A 27,911-nucleotide genomic window follows, 5' to 3' on the forward strand; every position below is an offset into this window, starting at 1 on the left:
AATTAAATTCCAATTTTTTTATTACAACAAAAAATTTACGTACTACAATAATTCGCTTGTGCATATAATATACGATAAAATTAATTTACAACTAACAAAAAAATGTGTCCCTATCAAATTCCTTCCTTTATCAAAATAATTACTATCTTTATTTTCAATAACTTCCTAACAAATTTTCAACATTCCGTTTATTCATTACTTAAATATTATATGTTCTTATTCTTTTTTGTTATATATTCTTATTGTTATATATTCTATTAGATATTCTTTAAAATCTTTCCATTTTCCTTAAAAATTTTGTCCAGACCTATCATATTTTACTAAATTTTGTAACATTTTTTTAAATTTCCCACTAAAAAAATTGAACATTTCAATTCAAATCCAAAAACTTTGTACCTAAATACTCAGATACTCATATCTAACAAGAACACTAAAATAGTCGAATCTATAATACGTATTATAAATGTTTTAAATACTTAACACTAGAACAATCAAATCCGTGAAACTGATGAATTTCAAATTTTTTATTTTAGATTGCAAATACGATTAACTAATACATTCTTTTATTGAGTTTTATGTTGATAAATTGGGGAGATTGGACGAATCGATAGATTTTTAGTTTTTACTTTCTGTAACTTTTATTTATATATTTATCTAATGAGAACCATGTTGAACTACACTTTATATCTTCCTCTCTGTATACTGTAGATGACACTTTGGAAAACTATATAAAAAAAATGGTGAAACATTTATTTGATGGAGGCAATGTATAAAAAAGCTTGGTACGATTTTTAATAATTATTTTTATTATACAAAATAAAGAAGGAAACAAGTATAAAAGAAATATTTATTTAGTGTTTCATCTGAGCCCATTTTTTAAAATATATGCATAGTATTATAGTTTTTTTTCTACTTGCTCCAAACGACGTCATTACATAAAAACATCTTAATAAAAAAATGTGGAGCATATAAATAAAGTAACAAAACGTAATTCTCTTACTTTTGAAGTAGCTCTGTCAGAACACAAATTAATTCGAACATTATTATATTTATTATATTTCGCTGCTAATTCGAAATTCGAAAATTTACTTCTGCGCCATAAAAACGAACAGACCCAATAATATAACTACTAACGGCAATTCATGCAGATGAACGACGTTCAAAATAAATCAATAAAACCTGACTTTCGAACATGTTTCTTTGATCGAGCTACATATACTTAGTGTTCAGAAAGTTTGACTGTATCAACTTGCCCTTGTGCCAATTTACCTCAGTCTCCCCTATAGCTCAGTAATAATTTAAGCTGATAAAATATAATAAAAAGATGTTACAAATTTCAATAACACTAATGTATTGTCTTGTTTCAGGTATGTCAGCGGAAGACGAATGGTACAACAAAAGTATCTCAGCTTTGAGAATGAATACGGCTCATCATCCGAATCTCGCTGCTCCGATGCTACAGTATCAAACATAATTTTAAACGTGTATGAATGAGTTATTCGAGAATTAAGTACTTGAATACGTATCTCCGTTAAGACAATGCAACATTGCTGAATTCCGTTGCGGATGGAAAAACAAACACAGAGAACAATATTTCGAAATATCACCGAAGGAATGTACGACGATAAAGAAAGAAAGAAACTTGAATAATTCATGTGACGCTTTTCAGGAGAGGGAAAATCGAACTCTCAATCAGCACGAAATCTGTCGTGCAAACGTTCGAAGTCTGGTCAGAATAATTTGTTTATTAACATTGTACTAGAAAAAATGGACTCTGATTAATATGTTGAAAATAATGAGGCACAGCAAATATTTCATTATACTGTTAGTCATATTTTGGTAAACTACTTTGTTAATCTCTTAGTATCTCCCATTAGATATACGTATTCGCACACACTCCACAATTATTAGTGCAAGTGTTTATCTCCGTAAATTTCAAGCATTGTGTGCAGGATGCAAGAGATGTGTTCGCTTCGACTATTTTTCTTTCCTTTAACTTCTAGTAATATCGTTTTCTTTTCTAGTCACACAGTATCTCGTCGAACATATTTACATGTGTATAATTTTATAACGAATATTCATCAATGTGAATGTGTAATTAATTTGAGAGGCTACAACCTTTCTTGCATTACAACAAAGTTCAATACAACAGATCTCAAATTACCGTTTATTGTTTATTTATAACTTAGCAGTATATTTGTTGATAGGATTAGTAATTCATTTTTGAATTGTTTGTTAGGTCAATGTTAATCAAATGTACGTACTTTTGTCGATTAATGGCGTTCATTTTCGTAGGAACGAACATTTGATTGTATACTAAATAAATTTAAGAACACTTAACGTCTTTCAATTCCTTTTTTTTGTCTGAATTTCACTTCGCGTTATTTTTTACACTTTAATATTGAAAAATGAACTCGTACATTAAACATTTAAGCGGACGTTTATTATTTCACAATTTTGTACACAGTACTGGTACATAAATGATCGAGATGCATACGAAACAAGGAACCCAACGCGCACATGGTCCACACGATCTTTCATTAGTTTCTTAACAACGATCTAAAACATTTTTTTGTTAACGGAGGAAACTGTAAATAAGGGAGAGATACATATACAGTGTAATCAACAGATATTCTAGCATATGCGATTTTTCAATGTCCTTTTAAAAATGTAAGCATACCTATCCTTAGTGGAATTTAGGCATTGATTTGTGTGCTTATGTTGGCCAGAATTTTAAATAATCAGAGTGGAAGGGTAGCTGAGGGTAACTGACGATCCTTGCGTTCGAAATTTGAGAGGCGCCAGGTTTCGAATCACGAAAGCTCCACTATATATAGTTCTCCGTTGTTATTAGCTAAAATTTGTTTAAATTTCAAGTAAGCTCGCAAGAAATCTGACAACTAGGAAAGAAATACGTTTCGATAATTATTCAGAAGTATTTATCGTAATTATTTCTGCGATTCGTCGCAACATTATGAAATCACATTACGAAATATTATTCGCATAAATTAATCTTCGATACCAAATTTGTGGGACTATTAAGGTATTTCATTTATAAAATAACACTTATGTAACATAACCTCGATATATTTATGAATCTTAATGTCACTTTGATTAGAAATGTATTCATACGATTATTTGAAATTTTTTTTTTAATCTGTCCATTTTAAGGTACTTTACCAGTCGTGGGAAGAGAGCAATGTATGAATTTCTAATTTATTTTTATAATGACGATAAGAATGAAAAGACTGTGGGGAAGAACAATTAACAAGACAAAGTAATAAAAGGTATAAGTTGTCTTTGCATATATCAATCGATCTGAAAGTTTCGATAATATAATTTCCATGATAGTAAGTATGGGTCGTTTCTTTTATAAAATACTGTACATTGTTTGTATAATATACAAGTTTAATTGTAGAAGAAAATTTTCTCTTATTTGAAAGCCTATTCTCCCTGGCGCCTTTCAGTGGTGATATTTGGAGTCTGTCCAATCAACAATCGTCTATATTGGTGTCATTTTTCGATAAGTGTCTAATGCATATATTGAATGAGAATGAAGCTGCAGAATGACTGCATTGTTTTCATGTAGTTTTACTGCGATCTTATTATTAATATCACTCGCGGTGTTCCACGCGAAATGTTCCTAAAAATTTGTAACATATCACACGATATACGAACACACATGCACTTATACATACACGTGTGTACGTTACAACAGAGCATATGCATACAACGTATACACTATCACATGCACCGCGTATGTCGACGAAACAAAAAAAATGGTTTAGGTGGCGTTAAAGATTAAGTGGAAATGCATACCGGGTGAGCGTAACATAGTTTTAAGTAAGGGTCACGTATTGTACGTATGTGTTGTACATAGCCTAAATAAAAATTACATTTAAAATTATACGCTGTTATAAACATTCTCTATACAAACGATGAAAACATGGATTACGTACTCTTGAGCAAAAAGGTGATATATGTGTGTCACGATTAACCTTTTACACTCGAAAGTTTTTTCCACTATAAATACTGATCATTCTTTAATAGAATATTGATGAAGCATTTTCTAACACTAACATAGAAAAATTATACATAAATTCAAGTACTGAACTGTTTTATTTCGAAGCTTTACGTATTAATATTCAACGCTAAATATGACATTATATTATTTTATTGCATCGGAATAAATAGCGACTGAAAAGTTAAGTGATGATTCCCTATGTAAGTGATCAAAATTATCCAAACATTTCTAATGGTTTAAAAACATTATTTCTTAATAATATAGTAGGGGAAAGTAAAGCGAGATGAGGTCGCTGGGCAAAACGGGACAATTGTTTGTTTCGTGTTAGTATATAGTCACGTTGCTACAAATAAAAGAATATATTAATTATAGACTGGACGATACGTTGCCACTGGTTAGAGCCAGTTTATTTCGTTCTTGTGCGTTCGCGCTCTTATTCTTTCACGTTTTTTGAACGTTAATAGCTCAGTAAAAATTTTCAAACATATTATCACTTTATTACCATCAGATATACAATTTCGTAAGGTTTTTATTTATATGTTTATGAGCATTAACCATAATCTATTAATTTCGATGCAACATTTGGGGCAAGATGAGAACATTCTCGTAGCGTCACTTAAATTTAAAAAGAAAAGAAAACAGAAAGACATAGTTGGTCCGAAAAAATCAATACAGAAAACTGTTAAAACAGTTATACAGAAAAAAGGGGTATTGTACAGAGGCTGCAGACTTTGGTACCTAAATCTACATTGGACAGGAAAATGATTATTTATTGAGATACTCCTTAATAAATAAAGTTGCCAAATGAGTTCCAGGACAGAAATTACCATAGTATTCCATGCGAACGTAGTTACAAATTTCAAATTGAAATGTTTCAGTATTTCGGAGAAAAAGTAGTTTCTTTGTGACTGTGTTTTATATCTTGATAATAAAGAATCCATTTAAAAAAAATACTATTTGTATTCTATAGTCTTTACAGGGTGTTTTGCCCCCTGATTCACCTTTCTGTTATATACTAAAGTAGAAGTATTTAATGTTTAGGGGAGAACCGGATTCCCAGTTTTGCCTCATACTACCTACAATTATATTGTAGGTATATATAACAACATAAATTTCTATAGGATAAACTAAATTAGATTAATTTCATAATCTTTGAAATTGTTGAAAATAATATTTTTGCCATTTCTTAATTTATGAGAAAATATTTTATAATTATATTATGTTTTTTTCGTATATCTTCCAAAAGGTACCCGGTTTTATATACCTACTCCTATGGGTCAAAGCAACGATTTTGCATAACCAGATAAATCTTGTTTTCTTGTGAACAAAACATTTTTTTTCTAAAAAGAATCGTCATTTTCTTATTCTTTAAAGTCCAACAAAGAGATCTAGCTTTGTTTGAAGTTTTCTTTATCATCCGATTTCTCCGAATAAACAGAAATACATTATAGTCCGAGTTCTGACCCTCTTTCCTCTATTCAAAACTAGTTTAGAATTCTTTAGAACCGAGTTTTCAATTGATATCTCGTATGTGTGGGATGTGCAAATAGATACGTCCCATCTTGCCCCATACACTGTACAAGATAAGACTTTATTACTATTTTCAAAATTACTTGTTTGCACTTTATTCATTAAGTTTTATAAATCAATTTTAATATATTTTTATAAACATATATATATATATATACACTAAGCACAATATTTTTTGCAAACATAAAATTACACAGCAATTTTTGTTTAACGTTTTCATCTTGCCCCACCGTTCACTATATTATAAAATAAAAATCAAACGGAGCAAAATGAGAATCCTAAAACAGAGAAATAGAACTGATAACACGTGTGAAAATTAATTTTACTTTCTAGTATTCATAATGTACTTCGAGTTGTGTAGGTGTATTAGCGTACAAATATAGCATCAACATATAAAAATATTGAATGTATTTACTAACCAGATGAAACAGAAAAAAGACATTATCTTCAAATATTGCAACATCTATGAAGACAAACAGGAAAGTTCTTCATAACTTACTACAAAACTTGTGCTCGTTTCCTGTTCGTGAATAAAATTCCATTTAATGAGCTGCATCGTATTTACACGTGTTACATAATAAACAAGTCAAATCGTTCAGCAACATTGAGTTCGGAGTAATTTTAAAAACTACTTAAAATACTTCAGATATTTACATAGGAATAGTAGCTGTGCGATTAATAGTGTGAGCCGGTACGAATGTGAAGTGATACTAACTACTGAAGTGGTATCAATTCCGGCTGTCGAAAACGCAACTGATAATATATTGTATAACACTAATTAAATGTTGAAAATATTGTAAAACTTAATGACAACTTCTCCAATATATATATATGTCCGAATACTTTCTCCTAGATGAAATTCGAGCAAAAATGTATTTAATGATTATTGCTGTGTAGTGAAAGACAAAAAGTTCTAAAAACAGGCACATCCTTTTTTTGTCCCCTGATCACAGATACAAGTTTGCACAAAAATCTTTTTCTCATTTTCGGGTCAGTGACTTCTGTATGAAAGTGAGACATTCTAATAAATATATCTTCAACCTTCAACTTTTAGAGGGGTTTTCACCTTTCCAACATAAAAAACGGCTGTTAAAGAAATGTTTTCGAGTACTATGATCTACGTAAAGTTTGAATAATTATTTAAAACACTGTTTTCTCAACAATTTGGCTGACCTTGAAATATGTAGTAGAGGACTTGATTCTAGACAACTTTTTCCTATATGTACGTGTTACCACTGCTTGTCTTAGTTTCCTAGATATTCGTAAAAATGATTCCGGGAATGGAGAGGTTTTGTAATCATCCACAAAAAGAGTAACCCTAGTATGACCTTGATATTGATTTTCTTTTCACTCCAATTTTTATCACTCCAACCAGCAATAATGCTGACAAGCTTAAACCAGAGTTTTATTCCAACCGGCAGTATCACTAACAGAATTTTGTAATTTTATTATTATTGTGCTTAGAGTTAGGTAAAAATCATTCTATAACATCTTTGAAGTAATGAAGGTGAAAGAAAATATATATAGCGCTATGCCGCAACTTTATAGATCGGGAAATGGTCCGACATCCGGATACAGAGGCTCAGGGAATTAAAAACAAAAGTCTGGTCTCTGGTGTAGACACGTGTTTTGACTTAATAAAACAACGATTATCACTTTTTTGTGGTCACGTGGCGGTTTTTACATTTGTTGTTATTGGAAAGAGTGGGGTGACGAATCATCGGGGGAATCGTGGAATATTCCGTGTTTCCAGCAATGCGGTGAGGAATTGCCTGATGCAGTGTCTGCAGAGTTGCAGAACGTGATCGTTCAGATAAGATACCGTTTTCTTAGTGTCTGTTGATTTCAAATTATCCAAGAAGCAATAACAATTTTCCATTCAACAGAAGTAACAATAAGTAGCTGCCAAAATGAAACGAACAAATAAATTTCAAATTAAAATAAATAAAAATATAAAAAAGTATGCCATATCCAACAAATGCTGAAAAAATAGTAGTATCAAAACCCACTAAAGGGATTAATAAAAACACTATAACTGATAATTAAATATCAACACAAAGAAAGAATCGTATAAAACAGTAGAAAATATGCAGTAAAGGATACGACTAATTAAATAACAGTAATGAAAGTATACCAATCATTACATTATAAACTGATACAAAATGTAATAAAATCAAAGTTTTGCAACGCTGATGATATAAACATTGTAAAAATATCAAGTTGTAAATATTCATATTCATATAAGTGAATGCTACATACAAAACCACTGATGAAGGCACTAAATAAATAGAAAGAATAATTTAAAAATATGCTATACTATACTTGTGTAAAACAATCTATCATTTGAAAGTAGCACAAAAAGTAAAAATGTAGAAATTATATATTATACACAGTGTTCCGTCCGACGCGGAACAAAACGGAGAAAATCCTCGAAGGTTCGTTTATGATATGGACGTGCCAACAAATTTACTTTCGGGATTAGCTTTTTTCGAACTCAGTTTATTTATTTTAGTTACAAGGGGCAATTGCACCCTAAACCATGAGAAAATCATTTAGTTAATCCGCACATGTCCAGACCATAGTTTTGGAATTTTCGTCGTTCGTACAGACAACCGACCATATCATAAACCGGGAATTTCCGAAGGGTCGACGCGAACCTCGTTCGTAACGGTTCCGCCAGCCATGCGTCAACTTGGAGGAAATTTCCAAGGCATCGGCAAATCTTCGAGGATCCCTCGCACGTGGCCATTGCCCTCACCCTTGCACCAAGAGGGCTGGCCAAGGGGCGTCGTCCAAGACGCCCCCGATTTTTGGAATTATGTGCTGATTGGGTATTTTCAATTTTCCAATCAGCGCACTCGACACAAAACCTGTAGGTGTCGTATAAAAACACCTACAGGATCGCACTCGAGGGAATTTTCGCTCATTACACAACGTTCAGTCCATCGTTCGGGACACATCAGTTACACTCAATCGTTCGGAGTGACGATATTCTCAGAGACTCAATCGTTCGGAGTAACGAGATATCATTCATTCATTCAAACAGTAGTCAGTCCATTGTTCGGGACAACTACAACTAGTGATCTGATCTCAACCAGTCGGAGATCAGAGTCGAATCAGTCGATTTCTGAAGAAATTTGTAAATCGACGCGTCGCGAGTATTAACGAGACCTAAAGTTAAAGCTGGGATTTACAACCCCAGCCGAGGAATTTAATCCGCGTTAGTATTCGTGTACGGGCGACGTCGCATTTTTCGGTACTTCGAGCCGGATCTACTATGTAACATTTGTTGATCCTTCGAGCCGGATCTGTGACGTAACACACAGAATATTACAAGGAAAGCGGTAAGAAGCCTTTGAAGCAAACCACATTGTAACACAATTTTACGTCACAAGTACATATCCTTGTTTTGTTTTGATAAATTTAACATTTATTTCTCAAATTCGTGAAAAGCAATCTCCAGGAACGATTGAATTTACATCCGTCTCTTCATTTATGCGAAGTGTCTATTCCACGTGGATTTGTTTTACGCGAATGAAAATCTGTCAATATGAAACAAAAAAAAGTATTGGAAAGAAGAGCTAATATAAGTTTTAGAGACACATAAATATTATCTCACATAGCTTAAAATGTGATAATAATAATGACATTTCGAAAAAGGAGGTAAATTTTATTCGGTGTCACTAAATTCAAATCACATAAACTCACATCGCATATAAACAGTACTGCGTAAATAGTGTTATAATTTACCGCGTAAATAAGAAATTGAAGTAAAAGTAGTACTGTGTAAACGTAGGAGCAGTTTATGCATATATTAATAGTTGTTTTCAAAGTGTGTAGATTGTTGCGTCACATAGTAGGGTATTCGCCCGATATGGGCGACCAAAAATCCATCTTACAAATTTTACTTAAACCGAAAAATTGTTGCTACTTGGGATATCTGCATATGTAATGAATAATTTCTTACAAATTTGTTTTTCCTTCAACCACTCGAAAAGCGCTGAGCTATCCTGAAAGTTAGGCAGTTTTCGATTACGTGCTTTAGTCTTGAAATTTTTAGCAATATTTTCCATGTTTTGAAAAAGTTGTACGAATTCTTCTTCACCACCAAAGTTTTCAGGTAAGTATATACTCTGCTTTTAATAGTTCATTACCTTTTTACCATGAAACTTTATGTAAATGTCCACAATTTAACATAACTAATACATCATCGATATTTCATACAGTTGTGCAACTTCACGGATGATTTTGTCATAGATCAGGATGCGTTCCGGCGTTCTTTCAAGCACAATTTATTCAGTAAGATTTTGAGACTGTTATTTAAAAATAAAATTGACCGCAGACGCTCGCTTTTTTGTTCTAGAGCGATTTGTTTACCGCAATGCGCAGTAAAATCTCTCAACTGCGCACCGCGCGTCGCGAACCGCTATTTTCGAAAATAACTTTCTAAGGTCATTAAGTTTAATATTTCGAAACACATTTTTTTCTTATAAATTTATATCACTTTCAAGTTCAACAGTTTTCCAACAAAAATTTTGAGATCTTTTAATTTTGCGGACTAGTATGAAAAATTTGCCGAAAATCAGTAAATTAAACAATTACATATTATTTATGATGTATTATTATGCATTACGTATTATAAATTATATTATTGTATATTACATCATGTAATATATGATATATAAATACATATTTCCTTATATAGTTATATGAAATTATACGTAATTTATATTAATAAATTTATTGTTAGACGCCATATAATTGCATATTATTGTATATTATTATATTACATTCTTATAGTTTTTGTAAAAAGTCGATATAAACCTGTCTTTAATTTTGACCGCTCAGATGGAGCAAATACCCCACTGTGCGTCGTGACAATTTCTTTTAGATGATTTTAGGTAAAAGGTTTATGTAGAAGTAATAAACAATAAAAATTCATAAATTCAAATGTAGTCTTTTTAGAAGGTTTATTCTAGAAAGTCTTTTGATTCTAAAAGAATACATAGTTTAGTAATAAGGAAACTAATGTTTTATAATTACTTCGCTTTAATAAAATGATAATAGATATTATAAATCGACATAAATAATAATCGTACATAAACCCTACGTTTCTAATTAATATAATCCTTCAATATTATTATAATCACGTGAAAGTATTTTATTGATAAAGTACATTCTCGTTAGTTATCAAGAAAAAAGGTAAACTTGATCCTATAAGAATTTAAGTTGTCTTATTAAAAATATAAATCGCGACCAAAATAGCAGATCTGTAATGTTTAACTAGATTCTCTGCTTGGAAAGGAAGACTATAATTGCACGTATGTAATACACGACTGAAATATCTAAGGTTTCAATTACGAGCAGAAATCAATAAATCAATAAGTGAAGCTTATTACTACTAATGTAAAAGCACCAATAGTTGACCGGTTAAGAAAAATTCTCTGCATGAATAACAGTAAACGCTTGCTCCTTTATTAAATAGAGAGACTCTATGCGTGAAAATGTTGTTTGAATTTCTTACATTATGTGACAAAGTGAAATTGTTCGAAATAGGTATATTGTCCAAATTTTTTAGACATTTTTGAAAATCCACTACTCACCTTAGATGTTGATCATCCTTAAAAATGAGAGAACTAGTAATTGACCATATGTTAGTTACCAGTTGACCACTTATAGTAAAACCGACAACACTCAAGGTGATTACTTTAATATCGTTTATTTGCAACGATTATGACAAATTACAAGTAGAAGGACAGATACAAATGAAAAGAAGTTAATTTCGTATTAGAAGTTAGAGGCATACAACCAACGTTAATGAAATAAATTGTTAGTTTTTACGATTAACAACTTAATTCAGGTAAAAGTGTTTGGGAGTTGAGTCGGTATATACTGCAGCATATCTATCGCGCTTTTATCGAAAGATTATTACTTTTAAAAACTGATTAGTAATTAAGGCCACATTGATGACATCTTTGACAAGATCAGCAATGAATCAGCAATCTGATGCTTGTTTAGTCATTTCTTAGTATTAATTTTGTATAACTCAGGCTTAATTTCTTTGCTTAACTCTTGGTCTTATCCCTTTACAGTCGAAAGGCGCCTCTCAATTTGATTTAACACAACAAAATTGTAAAGTTTGACATTTAATGTTATGCTTTGTACAATGCATCAATATCTGCACTAGTGAAATAAAATAATTTTGTTCCTCAATTTATGTGCAATTTCTCGTCAAATTAGTCTCAGGAAATGTCATCTGTGACTCATTAGAAAATGGTGAATGTTTTCAATAAAATACTTCTGGAGTAATACAAAGAGTTAACCCTGCGACGAAGAAATTACTATGAAATTATCTTTTGGATCTCCATACTTTGATTACCGCGAAAAATGTGGCGTAAAAACTATGATGGTCACATGTTTTTGATCAGGGACTGTAGAGGTCTGCACTATACAGGTTCGATCAACCGCAACCAAAACTTGGAAGTTTTAACACCTCTTCTTTTAACCCTTTACACTCGGTTTATTCTCAATGTTGTTGGGTGTAAACTTATATTTATTTTTAGGGGAATGAATTAAAGTAATTTACAGCGGTAGAATTCAATGTTTTATATTTATTCTATTTATTGTTATTATTATAATAAAATCTAATTTGTATAATCTATTAAAGTAGGGTACTTTCTAAAATACCAGAAATAAACTATAACAAATTTATATTGTCACCTCCAGCATGACATATGAATGCAAAAGGATAATACTTAAACCTGTAGTCGCTGGGATAAATTCGGCTGCAGCCATTCCTCCATTTACGTGGAGTATCCATTCCAAGTGGATTCGCTTCACGCGAATGAAAATCGCGTCACCCTATAAATTGATCCCCCAAAAATCTCGTGTAAATTAATATCGTGCAATTCGGGTTCACAATTCAGATTGAAAAGAAATACACATGTAATAAGTTTAACAAATCCATATGAAGTATTGTTATTTATTTTTTTGTAAAATAAAAAATTATACTTGAATGACGACAGTATGCATGTGTGTGAATGTTCATGGCATTTGGAATATTTCAGAATATATTGATTTTTACTAATATTAATTTTTCTACGTTCAGCCTAATGAAACTGGAATATTTCAAATGTACATGAAGTCAGCGCATGGTGACGAAAGAATGTTCTGGAAGGTGTGCGAATGAGCTGAAAGATGTGAATATAAATGGAGGGTGTGATTGAATTTGGGAGTAGTTTGTCATTTGTCGAGTCGTGTAGAAAGATTGTCAGTCGTGTCGTTGTTTATTATTCCTACATGTATGTATATATAAATAAGAATTTATTAAACCAACAAGATTTCATACGTACTTAAAAAGAAAACAAACAAAAACATCAATGTAATTTTGCATTTGCCTAACCTGGTTGTGTTAAAGTGACATGCAAGTACCGTGTAAATGGAAGTTCTTCCGTTCTTTTTTTTGTATATTTTAACACATTGAGCGCCGGCCCCGTGAAAACGCGGGATTCTGAGTCTATCGCTTGAGCGCCGGCCCCGCAATAATGCGGATTTCTGAATTTCCATTTCTGGATATGACGAATATGCAATTAAAATGTACTATTTTATGAAAATGTGTAATGTTTTGAATATTTTCTTTGGCTACTCATTGATCAGATACAAGCGAATGAAGCCGGCGTTTGGGCTAAGTGGCCGATACGTTACCGGCGCTCAGGCTTTAAATGTCTCTTAAGTCGTCGGCGCTCAATGTGTTAAGTTGTGTCAACCCCATTGAGTCATTTGTAACTACTTTAAATTATACAGATGCTATCTATGTATATGATTGTATCGTGAAATTTTTTTAGGTTGCCTTCAAACAATAATAGAATCGATAATATAAATGATAATGGAGGCATAAAAGACTTCCTGACGTGAAAAAATCAAAATAATTTTTCTTTTCGAACCGGAAATGTGCAATTCGAATGCCGTGTAATTCGAGGGCTAAGTATATTTGAAAGTATATTTCAGAAATACTTATTATTAATTAATTATTTATTTTTATGAATAATTATTTTTATTATTATACATTTATTTATTATTTGCAAATAAATACTATTTATTTTACATAATTTAACACTTTATCTACCGAGTTGCTGCAATGAAAACACGTTACTAATACTGGTGACGTATTACTTCGGTTCAATCTCTATAAAATGAAATAATTTCAAAATATTTGATACGTGCGAGGAACTTATAATACGATCAATCAATATATGAACAGTAGCATAATTTATGTAATGTTAATTCCATTGATAAGAACTAGTTTCAATAAATTCCGGACGATAAGTATTTGAACTGAAAATTTGGTTTCGACGGATCCCATAGGTAAACGCTGGAAAAGTATCAACAAAAAATAATAATAATGACGTTTTAGAAAAGATAAGTAAATTTTGTTCGATGCCATTAAATTTAGAGCTCGCAGAAACAATACCTCATAAATAGTATTATAATTTACTGCGTAAAAAGGGTCGTGTGTATTTAACCCTGCTTAAGAGGGTAATCTCATTTCTTTCAATGACAAATATGGACTCTTCAGCCTTTTTTGGAACAATTATAAATATCTTTTAGTCGAATCTATGTGTATAATTTTACTATATTCTCATTAAGTTTCATGAATTTTGTTAGTTGAATTTATTTAGGAATACAGTTTCTACAGCGTATAGATGAAAATATTAAATACACGATTACGCGAAAAGTGTTGGATTTATCAATTTGAGATTACATAGAACTGTTTATTAGGAAGACTTTCTTTATCGCTTAACCTATACACAAATTTATAAGGTTATATATTCAAAGCGAATTTGCTTGTAACAGCTGCCACTTCTCAACAAATTATTTGCTCTTTATTGATTGCGAATCAAACGATAGTAGCTATATGTGGACAAAACGAGACTTCATGAGAATTTTTTATTTTAGATGATATTAGGGTCAGATATCACGCCGATTGTCAAATGGATAGTATCTTAGCAGAGATAAGTGCATATTCAGAAAAATTTATTGCAGTTGACATTCTGTGTTAAATACTCACCTCTCATACAACTTCGAATTGATTTATAGCACACTCATTTTATCTGTTTGATAAAAAGTTGGTACAATCAGCACAATAGGTGGTTATAGGTATTTATTATTGTTCAATGTTCAAGTTACCCGAAATTACTATTTATTACTTAACTGTATTGAATTTTTCTTTTAATGGTGATGTCAATAAATAAAATATTTAAAACAATTCATTAAACTATTATTTTATTATGTTTATTGTTTACTTTATTGTGTACCTACGAAGGAAGTTACGGTATTATGATGCAGTCTTTATATATTATAAACATTTTGAATATTCGTTACATATACATAGTGTTTCAGTTAATTTTGACACCTTAATTGCGTTATTATTAATACTCGCAACAAAAAGTGTTTTAAACAGAGTTGAATTGAATCCATGGGTGCATATTATGGATTTATTCTGGTGCGACCGATAAAAAATCGATCTTTTTTATTTTATATGCCGAAAGTATAACTCTTGAAAAATGTGCTTCTACAAGTTTGTAGCGATATTTGAAAAAGTAACGAAGTTACAGTTTCTTTATATGGCGTTGTCATAGCTTGGACGCAGAACTTCAAAATTTTAAACGCGTTTTTCTCGAAACTACATTTTTCAAATTTATTGCCACTCAAAAACTATTGCACTAATCGAGCACACATTTCGTACACTCTATCAGCTCATACATAGTCATCAATCGTATTTCGATTATACCAAACTATATTGTTTTCTAATTTCCACAATCACCTAAAGATAAAAAAGGCACGAATCAACGAAAATTTAAATTCAAGGTGTTCCATGTATACTGTTTGAAAATCAGATGAACTATTTTGTTAAAAACAACGGTACAATTTAAATCAAAAAGTCCAGTAAACTACTTTTTATCATATTCATCTCTGATGTGCTTTGATTGATTAATCTGACAGCCGGTTTTAAATATCATTCAATACAAGAAATTTGTAATTATTCTTAAAATATACGAAAATAGTATGATGCAAAGCTTAAATTAAACCTAAAAGAAAAACTGTTTAACAGTAAAATATTCCTTTGAAGCAAACATGATTCGTCTTCTAATATTTGACATCTATCTACTTTCTTTTTATTAGTAAATAATTAATTTTCTTGAAAACAAGATGTTAAAAAAAGTATATGTCGCAAAGAAATGAATCTTCGTACTTTACCTACTGCCCAAGAAATCTATCTATAAAACCTCAACCAAGTTTGGTTTCGCCAGGTTTCTTCTTCATAATTACCAGCGATTGAATCACGGTACATCATAAATAACAATACCTGATTGTTTTTCTCTGTAGTAACTTTGACATTTAATTTTACCTGTTCCCTTGGTTTCTGTTTAAATATGTTAAATTAATATTACATATACAATACGCTTTCTACATTCCTTCCTCTGAATTTTTTATTAAGCTAAAAATTCAATTGAGTCATTTTTTCATTTTAAAAATGAGAATGGTAGTTATATATACCCAAATTATTGAGGAATCAAAAATATTTTTGTTATTTACTGACTGTGATGTTTCCAGTATTTATTTACTTACGATACAATTACTTCATCAGTCTCGTATTTTATCGTGCCTCTGTATGAGACTGGACAGCCATCTGTTGAGTTTGATCGTAACTCGCACGCTGTCGAGCGTGCTCTAAAGGAACCCTAAAAATCTAAAATTTAAGGGATAAATAATATTTCTATTTCAATAATTATTCTTCGCTGTGCGTCATTTATTATCACTCATTTATTGTATTTTATTTAGGTAAACTTGTAAATTAACTATGTACTCTCTCACTGATTTTGATTATTTTTAAATATTAAGATCCGGAAAAAGTTCATGTGGTTGGCAGTAGATTGAGGTTCGATTTAAATTAGTATTTGGTGAGTTTAATGAATGAAATTAGGTTTCGTTAAAATTTCGTTAAAATTTCGTTTAAGTTGTAAAACTTTTTTTCCCTGAGATACATAATTGAATGTATGAGGAATAAAGTAAATACCAATTGTTTTTTCTGCTCGTGCACTCATAAACTTGTGTGCTTTGTTCAAAGTTCGGAGTTCTCGTTGCGCATGATTTGCTCTTCTAATTCTTCGAAATATTTGTATGCGTTTCAAAGAAATCAAGCATACTGTTTTCCAAAATGAAAATCTCTTAGTTAAGTATAAGCTATACTTTCAATAATACATGATTCTGTTATTATGTATCTTTGTGTTATTATTTATATTTAAACGTGATACATAATCAATGATATTTATTACAATTGTACTACTTGAATGATTTTGTTATGCTGTCCTGTGAGATCCGGCCTTCCTTCAAGCACTCATATTTGGTAAATGTTTATGTTTATTATGCGCAAAAAATTGTTCGCGGCCGTATGCTCGTATTGTTAATATTTAACAACCTATTCTATATTATATAATTGATTGTAATCATATATTATTAAATACCTACTGTGTTATTACTATTTATTACATGCTATGTAATCTAACCCATTTTATATAAATATGCAGTTTTTTATATAAGTATATATAATTAACAATATTTAATATTTATTCATTTATTATATATATAAATATATATTTTGATGTATATTTTGTCCAAAAAATGAGAGATATATAAGTATTTTTAATTTTGACTGGCTAAAACGACGAAATCGGCCACTGTGCGTCGATACTAAATAAAATAAAATTATTTTACAAAAACGTTCTCTGTGCTTAAATTTTGATTTTAAAACCTGTACGAACTTTTTGTAGTACCTAATATGTGTCAAAATTAATATTATGAACATCTTTTTGTTCAAATAAAAGATTTGTGACAGCTATAGAGTGAAAACGCTCCATTACACCTACATCCCGGAAAAACTAATTCCACAAATACCAATCTGTTTCATCCGAATGAAAATCATCTTATATTGTAAGAAATAACATCAATAAATGAAGGTGAAACATTTTAATGTAATACCAAACGAAAGCATAAACAGCAGCGATAATTGTGTAATTCAGAGGCGATATTTTTTTCTAATAGTTATAAACAGAGTGTTGGTAATGAAGATCGAACAATTACGCACTCCGCAAAACAAAAGACATTCGCGCGCGTTCTCACAGCAGTGTGCGTCCCCGATGCGTCCCGGTGCTCTGTATCCAATAAGATATAAGTTAAATATTGTAGCATATTTATTCTCTAATAAATCATTATCACTAATCCGGTAGTGTTACTAAATAGTGCACCACACATAGTTATTTTACTAATAGCCCAACACAGAGTGATAAAAGTTGAATGTGTGTCACATATAATGTTTAGTAAGATTTAATGTGAAAATATCAGCAAGTTTTTATGAATATCTCGGAAGCTTAAGGAGTACGATATTTACGTAACAGGAAAAAGTTGTTTAAAATATCTATCTCTACTTTATATGTTAATACCATCATTTCTGTATAATTTCATTTTTTCCCTATGTATATGTACAGTGTTACATTCCAAATAAAATCAAATCTTTTCTTTCATTATTATTTCTCCGCGACAAAACTATAAGACACCTGCGATTTTATCTAATATTTTATTAATACTAATTTTTTCGTAAAAGTTTTCGTTATTAATGCAAAGAATCAACTAAAGTACATATGTTTCTATAGCGACAATGTTGTTGAGTTAAATTGAAAAAAGTTTCATTAAAATTTCTAATATTTGATAAAATAAGGCGCGACAAAACTATAAGACAATGTATATTTTAGGTAAGAAAAATTGGGTGGAAGTTAATGAAACAAAATTTTTTTCTATTTATCAGTAATGTGTTGTGCCACCTTTACTTTTTATAGTTTCAATTAATCGCCGTGGTATCAATTTGTATAAATTTTTTACTTGATCTTGACTTAATTTGGCCCATTGCTCTTCAATACAAGCTTTCAACTCTTCCACCGACAAAAACTGTTTTCCATTTCCATGTACAGCACATATTTAAATCTGGAGACCTCGCAGGCCATGGTAAAATTTGTATATTACGGTCTTCAAAATATTTTTTTACACGTTTTGCTGTATGCACAGCAGCATTATCATGTTGAAAAATATAATTTTCGCATGCAATAGTGTTGGCATGTCGAGTTAATTGTTCTTCTAATATTTCTATATATTTAATCGCATTCATGTTAGTGTTAATACATTTTATATCGGTTCTCTCGTGGTACCCTATTGCGGCCTATACCATGATACCGCCTCCGCCATTTACCTCCTTGACAAATGCAATTCTCCCTTCTGCAAATCATGAAAATAATATGAAATATCATCCGGTCCATCTAGATTGAAACGTGTTTCATCTGAAAAGATGACTTTTCTTCACTGTTTCTCTGATACTTGTTACGAAATGGGTCATAACTGTTATTCGGTATATCGGTTCTAAGGTATATCAGTTTCGGTTCCGATTCTTCAGAACCGATATTATATCGGTTAGGTTTGAAACGGTTCTATAATCGTTCTTTTTCAGTTCGTCGTTTCGGTTCTCCATAACTCCGAAAAATAACTAACCGAAAAATAACAGTTATTGAGCTATTATAGACTATTATAGAACTGTTATTTTTCATTTCGGTTCCTCAAACATCTATGCAACATCGAGATATGATGTCGGTTCTGAAGAACTGGAACATCAATTGTCGAGTTAAAAGAGCCTTAGCATAAGTGTTTGATGTCTCTTCAGTTATATTATAATTACGATGGATTTGAAACCATCGTTTACCGCTCGGACACACCCATACGTAACAACAGAAAAGTTAAGTTATTATGAGCGCTCTTTAAAAAAATTTAACTGAATCTCCTTTTTTTACATGACTTAATTCTTCTAAATGTCCTACAATAATGTCCTACGTAATAACAAAATATCTGGAGTAATAGACGCCTGGAAGCTTTTTTGGAAGTTTTCGGTAGACCTTCGCCTATAAGGAAATAAAAGATTTGTTTTAATAAAAATATTTGACTACGAAGGGAAATACGATTGGCCAAAAATATTGAAATATCTATTTCGTTAAAATGGTAGGGTAAAACGGAGCATCCATTTAAAGTCATATAAAAGTACAAAATCCTTATTTCTATCAAATGAAAATTATTAACTGACAAAAATACACATAAGTATATGTAAGTATATATTATGTTATAAAAAAACTACACATAGGTATATATTATGTTATAAACAAAATTCACAAGTGCATGTTGTTGAGCATCGCAGTTCGTTACGGCGATGCTCTGGCTCAGTTTCAGATTAGTGATGCTGAGCCTGAATGAAATATGATAAATAATGAGATTTTCGTTGAGTTGTAATTGGATCGATGTCGATATGTTAAGTTGTGGAATTCTTGATGAGAAATTCCGTCGAACGTGTGTTATGGTGGAGCTCTTCGTTAGAGACTCTATGGAACTCTTGGTTAGAAATTCCGTCGATATGTGTTGTTGTGGAACTCTTGTTTAGAAATTTGCTGATATGTATTAAGATCTACCCTTAAATAGGTGGCTGTAAGGGTAGCGCCGGGAGGATGAGACACGCGGATTGGTTGATTCCTAGAGTTGTACGTTTTGGACAGGGAGGAGGCCGTTTTTCCTGGTTGGTGACAGTCACCGGAAAGTTGACCGCCTCCAAGTCCATCGGTCACCTGCAGGTATCGAGAGTACCTTCGCGTGACGTCATGGACATTCCGCGTGCCTCGACCGTAGCAGGTAAAAAACTGTATGAAGCTCCTTAACCCTAATAAAACATGTAAAGAGTAAATATCTGAAATGTAAAAATGCTAATCCTCGAACAGCTGAGGGTGGTTGTTGAAGGTAATGGTCGATGGCTTCATAAAGTTATTTGAGCTACGATCCCTTGAAAGATTTCGAGGAACGTTGACGTAACGGTGTTTCAGTTTGGGACACCGAGCGTCAACACATGTGTCATTTTACTTTTCTGCTCTGGTGTAATCTTCATGAGCCCAGCCTTGACATTGCACGCACTAAATCCATTTTTCTTCTGTTTTTCAATGAATATAAAGTTTATTACGAAACATGCATTTATCAATAGGTGAATTTATGTTGTGCATTTTTTTATTTTCTTCCTAAAATGCCTTTTTTGTTTTACTTTTCTTCATTTTGCTGTTTTTTCTTCTGAACAAAAATCACAAATAAATGTTTCTTCTTTTTCTGCACTGGTGTAATTTAATTGGTCAGTTTTTATCTTATCTTCAATTCTAATTTACTATACATCAATATGATTGCACGTAACCAATTAAAACTATAAACAAAACACATAATAAGGGACTTCTGTTGCCTCTCTACTGAAGTCTTCTGTTTTGCCCTGCGCACCATAATTTAGAAAATTGTTTAAAACTTACAGTTTAGCATGAGACAAAGAAATAACTCAAGTGCCAAAAATACAACTTGAGTAACACAGAATCCAGTACTGTAGTTATCTTTTTGAAACATCTATGTAACATCGAAACTTTTCCACTGAATATTTTTCCAATGCTTTTAATCGAAAACTAAGGCATGCACTGCTTAGCAATCGATCTCAAACTATATCGAGGACTTATTAGAACCATGTTATGCAATATCAACTCGATACAAGCCCTTCATCCATGAAAAACATTACTGTCTCCTCTTACCTGACCTTCCTATTTTACCCTACGTTCCTCTATAGAAAAGGTTCAAAGGTTCAAATATTCGATTTAAATATGAACAGTGTTTATGAATATTTGAAGACACAATGCATGTAATGGTAAAATATTTGAACTTATTAAATGAAGATAAACCTACATAGTATTAATATATTTTGCATATTGTAGATTTTAACTATTGTGTCTTCATACCTTGAAAAAAGTCATTAAACAATTCACAGGTAAAGAAAAACATACTGTATTGAAGCAATCGGTTGATTTAAATTAGTTTATTGAAACGGTAATATAGATAGGCAAACACAGGATTAATAATAACAAATAATAATAAACACTAATAAATATAGTAATAATAATAATGAATACTAATATACTAATTTAAAAAATATACCAAAGATTCATAAAAATGTAATAGTAGTTTTATGGTATTTCATTGCTATTCATTGAAGTATTTGTTTAGTAAAATCTATAAAAAGTTGACATCCTAATAAGTTAAAGTAATATTTAACCTACTTTTCTTATAAATAGCACTACAATGTTTCATGACAAATGTTTTCGATTTCGTGTTATGCTTTATAATATATTTGACATTATTTGAAACTTCAATTAAAATTATTGTCGCCATAGAGATGATTTAATCTATGACATCTCAGGCACGATTAAACGTGATAGTAGGTTTCTTTGAATTCTACTATGAACCGTGAGAACCATGTCGACATAACAATAAAACACGTCCAGAACCAACCTCCTCATTAAAAATTCACGTACAAAATTAAAATATCGTTGTGTATATACAACCTGGTGTACACAGTACATTCTTTTAGACAAAGTAACATAATAATTATAACAATTGTTATTTTTAATGCAAATCCAATTGTGAGTAAATTGTTCTACAATTCCGCGTGTACCAAAAATAATACATGGTGCAGAGTTAAAAAAACATGCAAAAATTAAACATATTTCAGCTTTTACAGTGACTTGATTTATTACTGCAATACATGTTGAAATTAGAAAATGCAACACGAAATTGCAACAAACATAATTTTTTTCGTACAATGATGATATCAACAATTGCTGTTTTATAACATACTTCTCAATAAAGTAAACATCATTTGGCGTGGATATGAGTTTTACCGTTTACCAAATTTGATATATGTGATATTAAAGACATTAACAATGTAATACATATCAACGGTATATTCCTATTGGTTTTTTTTAAATAAATTAAAAGCCGTTATCTCAGCACTACGCGTTAGTGATGTTCGCATAATATTAATAATGTGTTAGAATGAGTATATATTGAATCCAAATAGGATTGAATGTACAGTATTATATTTCAGATAAACTGAATTTAACTGTATAATCATTATCTACTAAAATAGCATTCAAAGAAACGAGAAATAGATTCAAATATACATAAAACCAATTAGCGAATTAGGATGCGTTTCACAAGAATGTTGCGGCTTAGTTAGTGAAAATGTTATATTAATGGAACATTATCTTTTTAGAACGGGCCTAGACTAATAGCAACTCTTAGTATTGTGAGGTTGCAATATTTTTCGCCGCTCAATCAAGAGGCACGTGACGAGGCGGCCTCGGAACGACTCGCATCGAAATCACCGATACGAATTTCACCGACGTTGTTTTCACCGATAAGAATTAACCGAACTCAATTAACCAATGCCGGTTTTAATCAGCAGTGGCTTTGACCGACAACGGTTTTGACTGATACTTGTGACAAGCAATAACATTACCTGATAATATTGAGCGGCAATGACATTTACAGATTACTAATCTGTATATGTTTTTGGTTCATGTTACTTCGGTGGTATTTACTTTAAAATGTAATTTAATGTAATTTAATTCTATATGTTACACTAATACTATGTCACTAGTGTAACAGCTATGCAGGATATTACACTTTAATCTATAAATGCAATTATTTATATAACTATTTATTATTTAAAAGATGTCTTGAAAGTAATTCTTTCCTGTTTTGTTGAGTTTTCGACATAAACAAGTAAATAGGTTACCTTTCTACAGGGAATAACCTGCTGCAATGATTGGTGTAAAAAATTAGATGATTATACTTGAAAAAATAGTAATGACCTTCAAATATCCTATATAGGTCCACTTAGAGATAAACTAATCGTACCAAATTACTTTCCAATAACGAATAATTCCAGAGATCATTGCATTCATCAATTAAAATGGACATTATTGCAAAAAGAATATTATAAAATTGCAATGAATTAATCATTTCTATGTATAGTTACATAGATATATTTATTATGTATTGTTAAGTGTACTTATGCTATACAAAAGTATGATCTATTAAAACGCAATAATAATAAAGGTATACAATAAAGTTAAATAATGAACGAAAATGATCTATACATCTGTGAGTAATAAAACATAACACAAACATTGTATTATTATCTGTTAAGATTGTAACTAGAGAAACATCAAAATGTGCCCAGATGCAGACATGTATAGTCTAAATAATAAAAATTCCACTATTATATTGCATATTACATTTATTTAACAATAATATGCCTATGAATATAACAATTTATTTTCTGCTTAATTGTTTTTAATACTTCTATTTTTATTTTAATTATCTACATATGAATGAATGTTTGTACTTTATACTTTTAAATTAAACAATATCAAATTATTTCATTTTTTAAAAGATCTATTTACATCCTCATTGCTTTTTTCCGAATCTATTTACCTACTTTCCTCGACTTAGCGTCACGCATTATAGACGATGCACATAATAAAAAACGTATGTCGATCAACCTTCCTTCAGACTACTACCAGACTATCTACTTGCCTTTGTAAGGTATGAAAGAAGGATGGAAAAAAGATATCGTCAGGATAAATCAATGATTATTTTCTGCGAAAACGATTCTCAAACGTCCGATCAGCTAGTGTGCCCCTTTTCGGTCCAAGCCTTTCCCCGCATTTTCCTCAGCACGTTCAGCATACAAGACTGGAGGTGTAGGAAAGACGAAGGCCGGACCTGACCCCTTGTTGACGCCTCGCTGTGCCATCCCTTTCGCTCTCCCAACGTCTTACACCTTAGACTACCCTTAAGGCCTCCAAACACGCTGAAACATACGGCGATGCAGGCATCGTTACAAGCGATAAATTTGAGTTTTTTTCACTTTTTCTTTGAGTGTAACATGTATCATGAAACTTTGAAAGACTTTCTTAGGAAGGTCAGTATTTTATACTCAAAATTAAACGCTGTTCAATATTTTGGCATATAAAATATAGCATTCCATTTAAAAAAACTAAGTTAAACCATATAAATTTTCTATAACAAATTTTTTCACAGTGAAAAATTTTTTTACAATGCATACTTTTTTAAGCTATTGAAGGTTGCGTGGACCACTCTGTGTACAATTGGACCAAAATGACCCTGCATCCGCAGTGCTAGGGTTAAGAAACTAAATCTCACAATATACTTTGACCGCACAATATATTTCACAATATATTCTATCCCTACATTTAAAAAATAGTCTCGCAAAGGTGGGTATCGACAGGTGACAAAGCTCAACGGTCGGAACTATCGAGAATTTCATAATTCTTTCTTGCGGACACCTCACAAGGAAAGGTATTGAACCCGGAAATTCAACAAATTATCAAACTTTTGTAAGGTAATCTTAGTGAAGGAAAAGTCGGACGTCGGTCGCCTGCGTTTCATCGATCAGTGCCTTCTTAAGGAAAACGACCCCGAGTTTCGGGGCGCAAGAAACAAAGCAAGAGCTACGCTGACAAGAGGGAGACCTCCGGTTAAACAGTGCTCTTCTCAGCGCATTCTTTCTGTACCGTTCGAGCGAGAAACATCACAATAAAGAGAGTATTATTCAAACAAGATTTCATCATTTTATTTTACGCCTACAAAATCCTGTCTTACACTTTGTGTGTAAGTAGAGGAATTCAAGTCTAATACATTGCAATTTTTTTTCGTGCCAAATTTCACTTTAAAGGACTGAATGCACGCTTCGTGGTCCAACTTGTATAATATTTAGTCAGTTTTCAGTTATACGTATCAGGATTTTCATTGCGCGTTTATGAAACAGTAATAACTCTTGGATTATTAAAAACATAGGAGTTATTGTGCCTTTACGTTACTACATTCATTACATACTGTTGGTAAGTTTTATATACAGTTCGTTGTGATTGGAATCGCGCATCTCTAGCTTAAGTTCAATGCATTTCCAATACTTCACGAATTTGTAATGTAAAAGCCTTTTACAAATTACACGAAAAGAGATTGCTCGTACTTTGGTAACACAGAATACCATCGAACAAAAACAGATGATAAAAAAGGCAGTGAAGACTACAAAAATAATAGAAATAAATTAGACACAAATAAATTGGAAAAGAAATTGAAAATTTCAAAATCGATCAAGATTTTACTGATTAAATTCTGTCAATACAATAGGTGGAGTGTCTTTGTTGTTAAGCTATATTTTGATTGATTATCTGTCATGTTTAAAAATTGTTTTCCGCTTCTCTTATCTTTAAAATATTCTCCGATATTGTCTGTTCGCTTCCTTACAAAATTGTTCAACGCAAATAAAAAATATAATTTAATTATTTTAATGAGAAACATATTTTAATGTGAGTTTCATTGTTTAATATCATGTAATGAAATTAAGAATTCATTTTACTTGAATAATATCAATTTATTTCGAATAATAAATTGTAAATAAGTTTTTAAAATAATATTCTTAAGTATTTGACAAATAATGTATTTCCATTGATAGTAATGGAAAATAATAAATATATATAAATAATAAAATAATAGATTGAAAAACTGGTTATTTGAAAAAATAATATTTATATTTCAATTCAAAAGTCTTTAAACTAACACTCAAAATTAATCAAACATCTCTGATTCTAGGAGTTAGTAATTAAACATTGCTTTGAAAGACAATGCTTCAAACAAAATCACACATATACTTACTCGTAATAAAATTACACACATGCTTACTTGTACTTCTCCATTAATCCATTGTCCTATGATTTCTTTCCCAATTGCGCTTAACAGGGATATTTTATTGTTTATAATTCATTAGAAAAAGCGGAAAATTCTACATTTGTTCTATGTCTACGTTTACTCAGAAGTATTACAATTAATAATGGAAAAATAATATTCAATTCGAAATTGGAAGAATTAAGTAATATTTATATTTGTTAAATTCTATTTGAAATCTTCACCACGAGTTTGATACGATATTGTAGGGCAAGGGGTTAACATATCTATTTATGATCATACTCATGTATCCATACACTCACGCTGACATTTCTTCAATTGTTTTCCAATAACAAGGATAACTACCTTCACTAACTCGATACTAAACAACCTTCCACATTTTATAAATAGGAACCTATAATATCAGCAGAAAACTATAACATTAAATGGGTAGTAAGAAGCATCTTTTGTAGAAGATACACGGAGTAACTACGCATAGTCAGGGAATAAAAAATAATGTATGCACATTTTCATAACAATATTTGAAGAAATCAATTATTTCTATCAAAATCAAATAACAAATAAAGTTTCTAGTAAGTAATAACTAATTTATTTCATGAAATAAGAAATAAATCAATTAATTGGTAATAAATTCATTTAATTCTAAAATAATAATTTTAAAAAGTAATTTAAAAGTAATATCATTTGAAAATAGTTCAAAACACCCAGGTCTGAGATACACATACTTTAACCTCTTACTGTTGATGTCTGCAAAAGATTTTCCCCATCCAAAGCTGATTCCAGTCGAGTCAATTTATTTCGAATTTGTATTGTTCACGTGTGCAGCGTTTCCGAGCGAACTTCCGCTTTACTGTTTGAATTACATGTAGAACGATCTTTCTATTCAAACTACTATTTATTAACACGCTTGATGCCAGAACAAACACTCATGAAAACTCGCACGCAATCAAAATAGTTTTTTTTTTTAAACCAGAAACTAATAACTCAAGATTTTTCATAGCGATTGATCTGCTGTTTTCTTTATTCTCATACATCCAACAAAACTCGATTCGTTCGATGCGTCACCAAGAAAATTAATTTTTAAGCTTATGTTAAAAATGGTGTTTTCCGAATTCGTATGATGAACCAATCATCAAGTCTTAATGTAAGAGATAGTAGGGTATAAATGGGACGTATTTTTTTTAAATCGTAATAACAATGTATCCGAAGCAATAAACGCATGAAACCTTTTTTGGAAGTCTTAAATGGGTCTTTGACTAGAAGGAAATAAAAGATTTTTTTAATAAAAATATTTAGTTACGGAGGAAAATACTCTGCGATGAATAGATTTATCGGCTCACAATTAGCGTTGAAACACGGGCATGTGTATACAAGCAGAAAAATGAAAATTACTATAGTTATCGTTGTCCTTTGTAAGGTTGGCGATAATTTAAAGTTGTTATTAGTTTTTATGTTTAATTTGTTGAGCTGCAAATTAATTCAAATATTTGGCAAAATTTTGCGCGAGGAATTTTGTTCTTACCTATATTACTTTTTTCCAATATTTTTAATTTAAATTTAGAACTGGCTCTGGTGAGACAACCAGCAAATTTGATAATTTGTAGAGTGACTCACAAAATTATTGACATACGCAGAAAGT

At 31.0% G+C, this 27,911-nt stretch overlaps 2 protein-coding genes across 2 annotated transcripts in view; both read left to right on the top strand.

The window, feature by feature from the left end:
- Positions 1–3,907, top strand: part of LOC116430368 (homeobox protein unc-42) — a 56,394-nt gene extending 52,487 nt beyond the window's left edge. The window contains exon 6 of the mRNA XM_031984437.2: positions 1,368–3,907. Within this exon, the coding sequence (XP_031840297.1) occupies positions 1,368–1,474 (107 nt within the window). The 3' untranslated portion in view covers positions 1,475–3,907. The remainder of the gene's footprint in view (positions 1–1,367) is intronic.
- Positions 3,908–8,482: 4,575 nt separating this feature from the next.
- Positions 8,483–27,911, top strand: part of LOC116433303 (sphingomyelin phosphodiesterase) — a 100,765-nt gene continuing 81,336 nt past the window's right edge. The window contains exon 1 of the mRNA XM_031991376.2: positions 8,483–8,898. The gene's annotated coding sequence lies outside the window, so the exon portion shown is untranslated. The remainder of the gene's footprint in view (positions 8,899–27,911) is intronic.

This window comes from Nomia melanderi, chromosome 1 (genome assembly GCF_051020985.1).
Source record: "Nomia melanderi isolate GNS246 chromosome 1, iyNomMela1, whole genome shotgun sequence".
Classification (NCBI taxonomy): Eukaryota; Metazoa; Arthropoda; class Insecta; order Hymenoptera; family Halictidae; genus Nomia; species Nomia melanderi.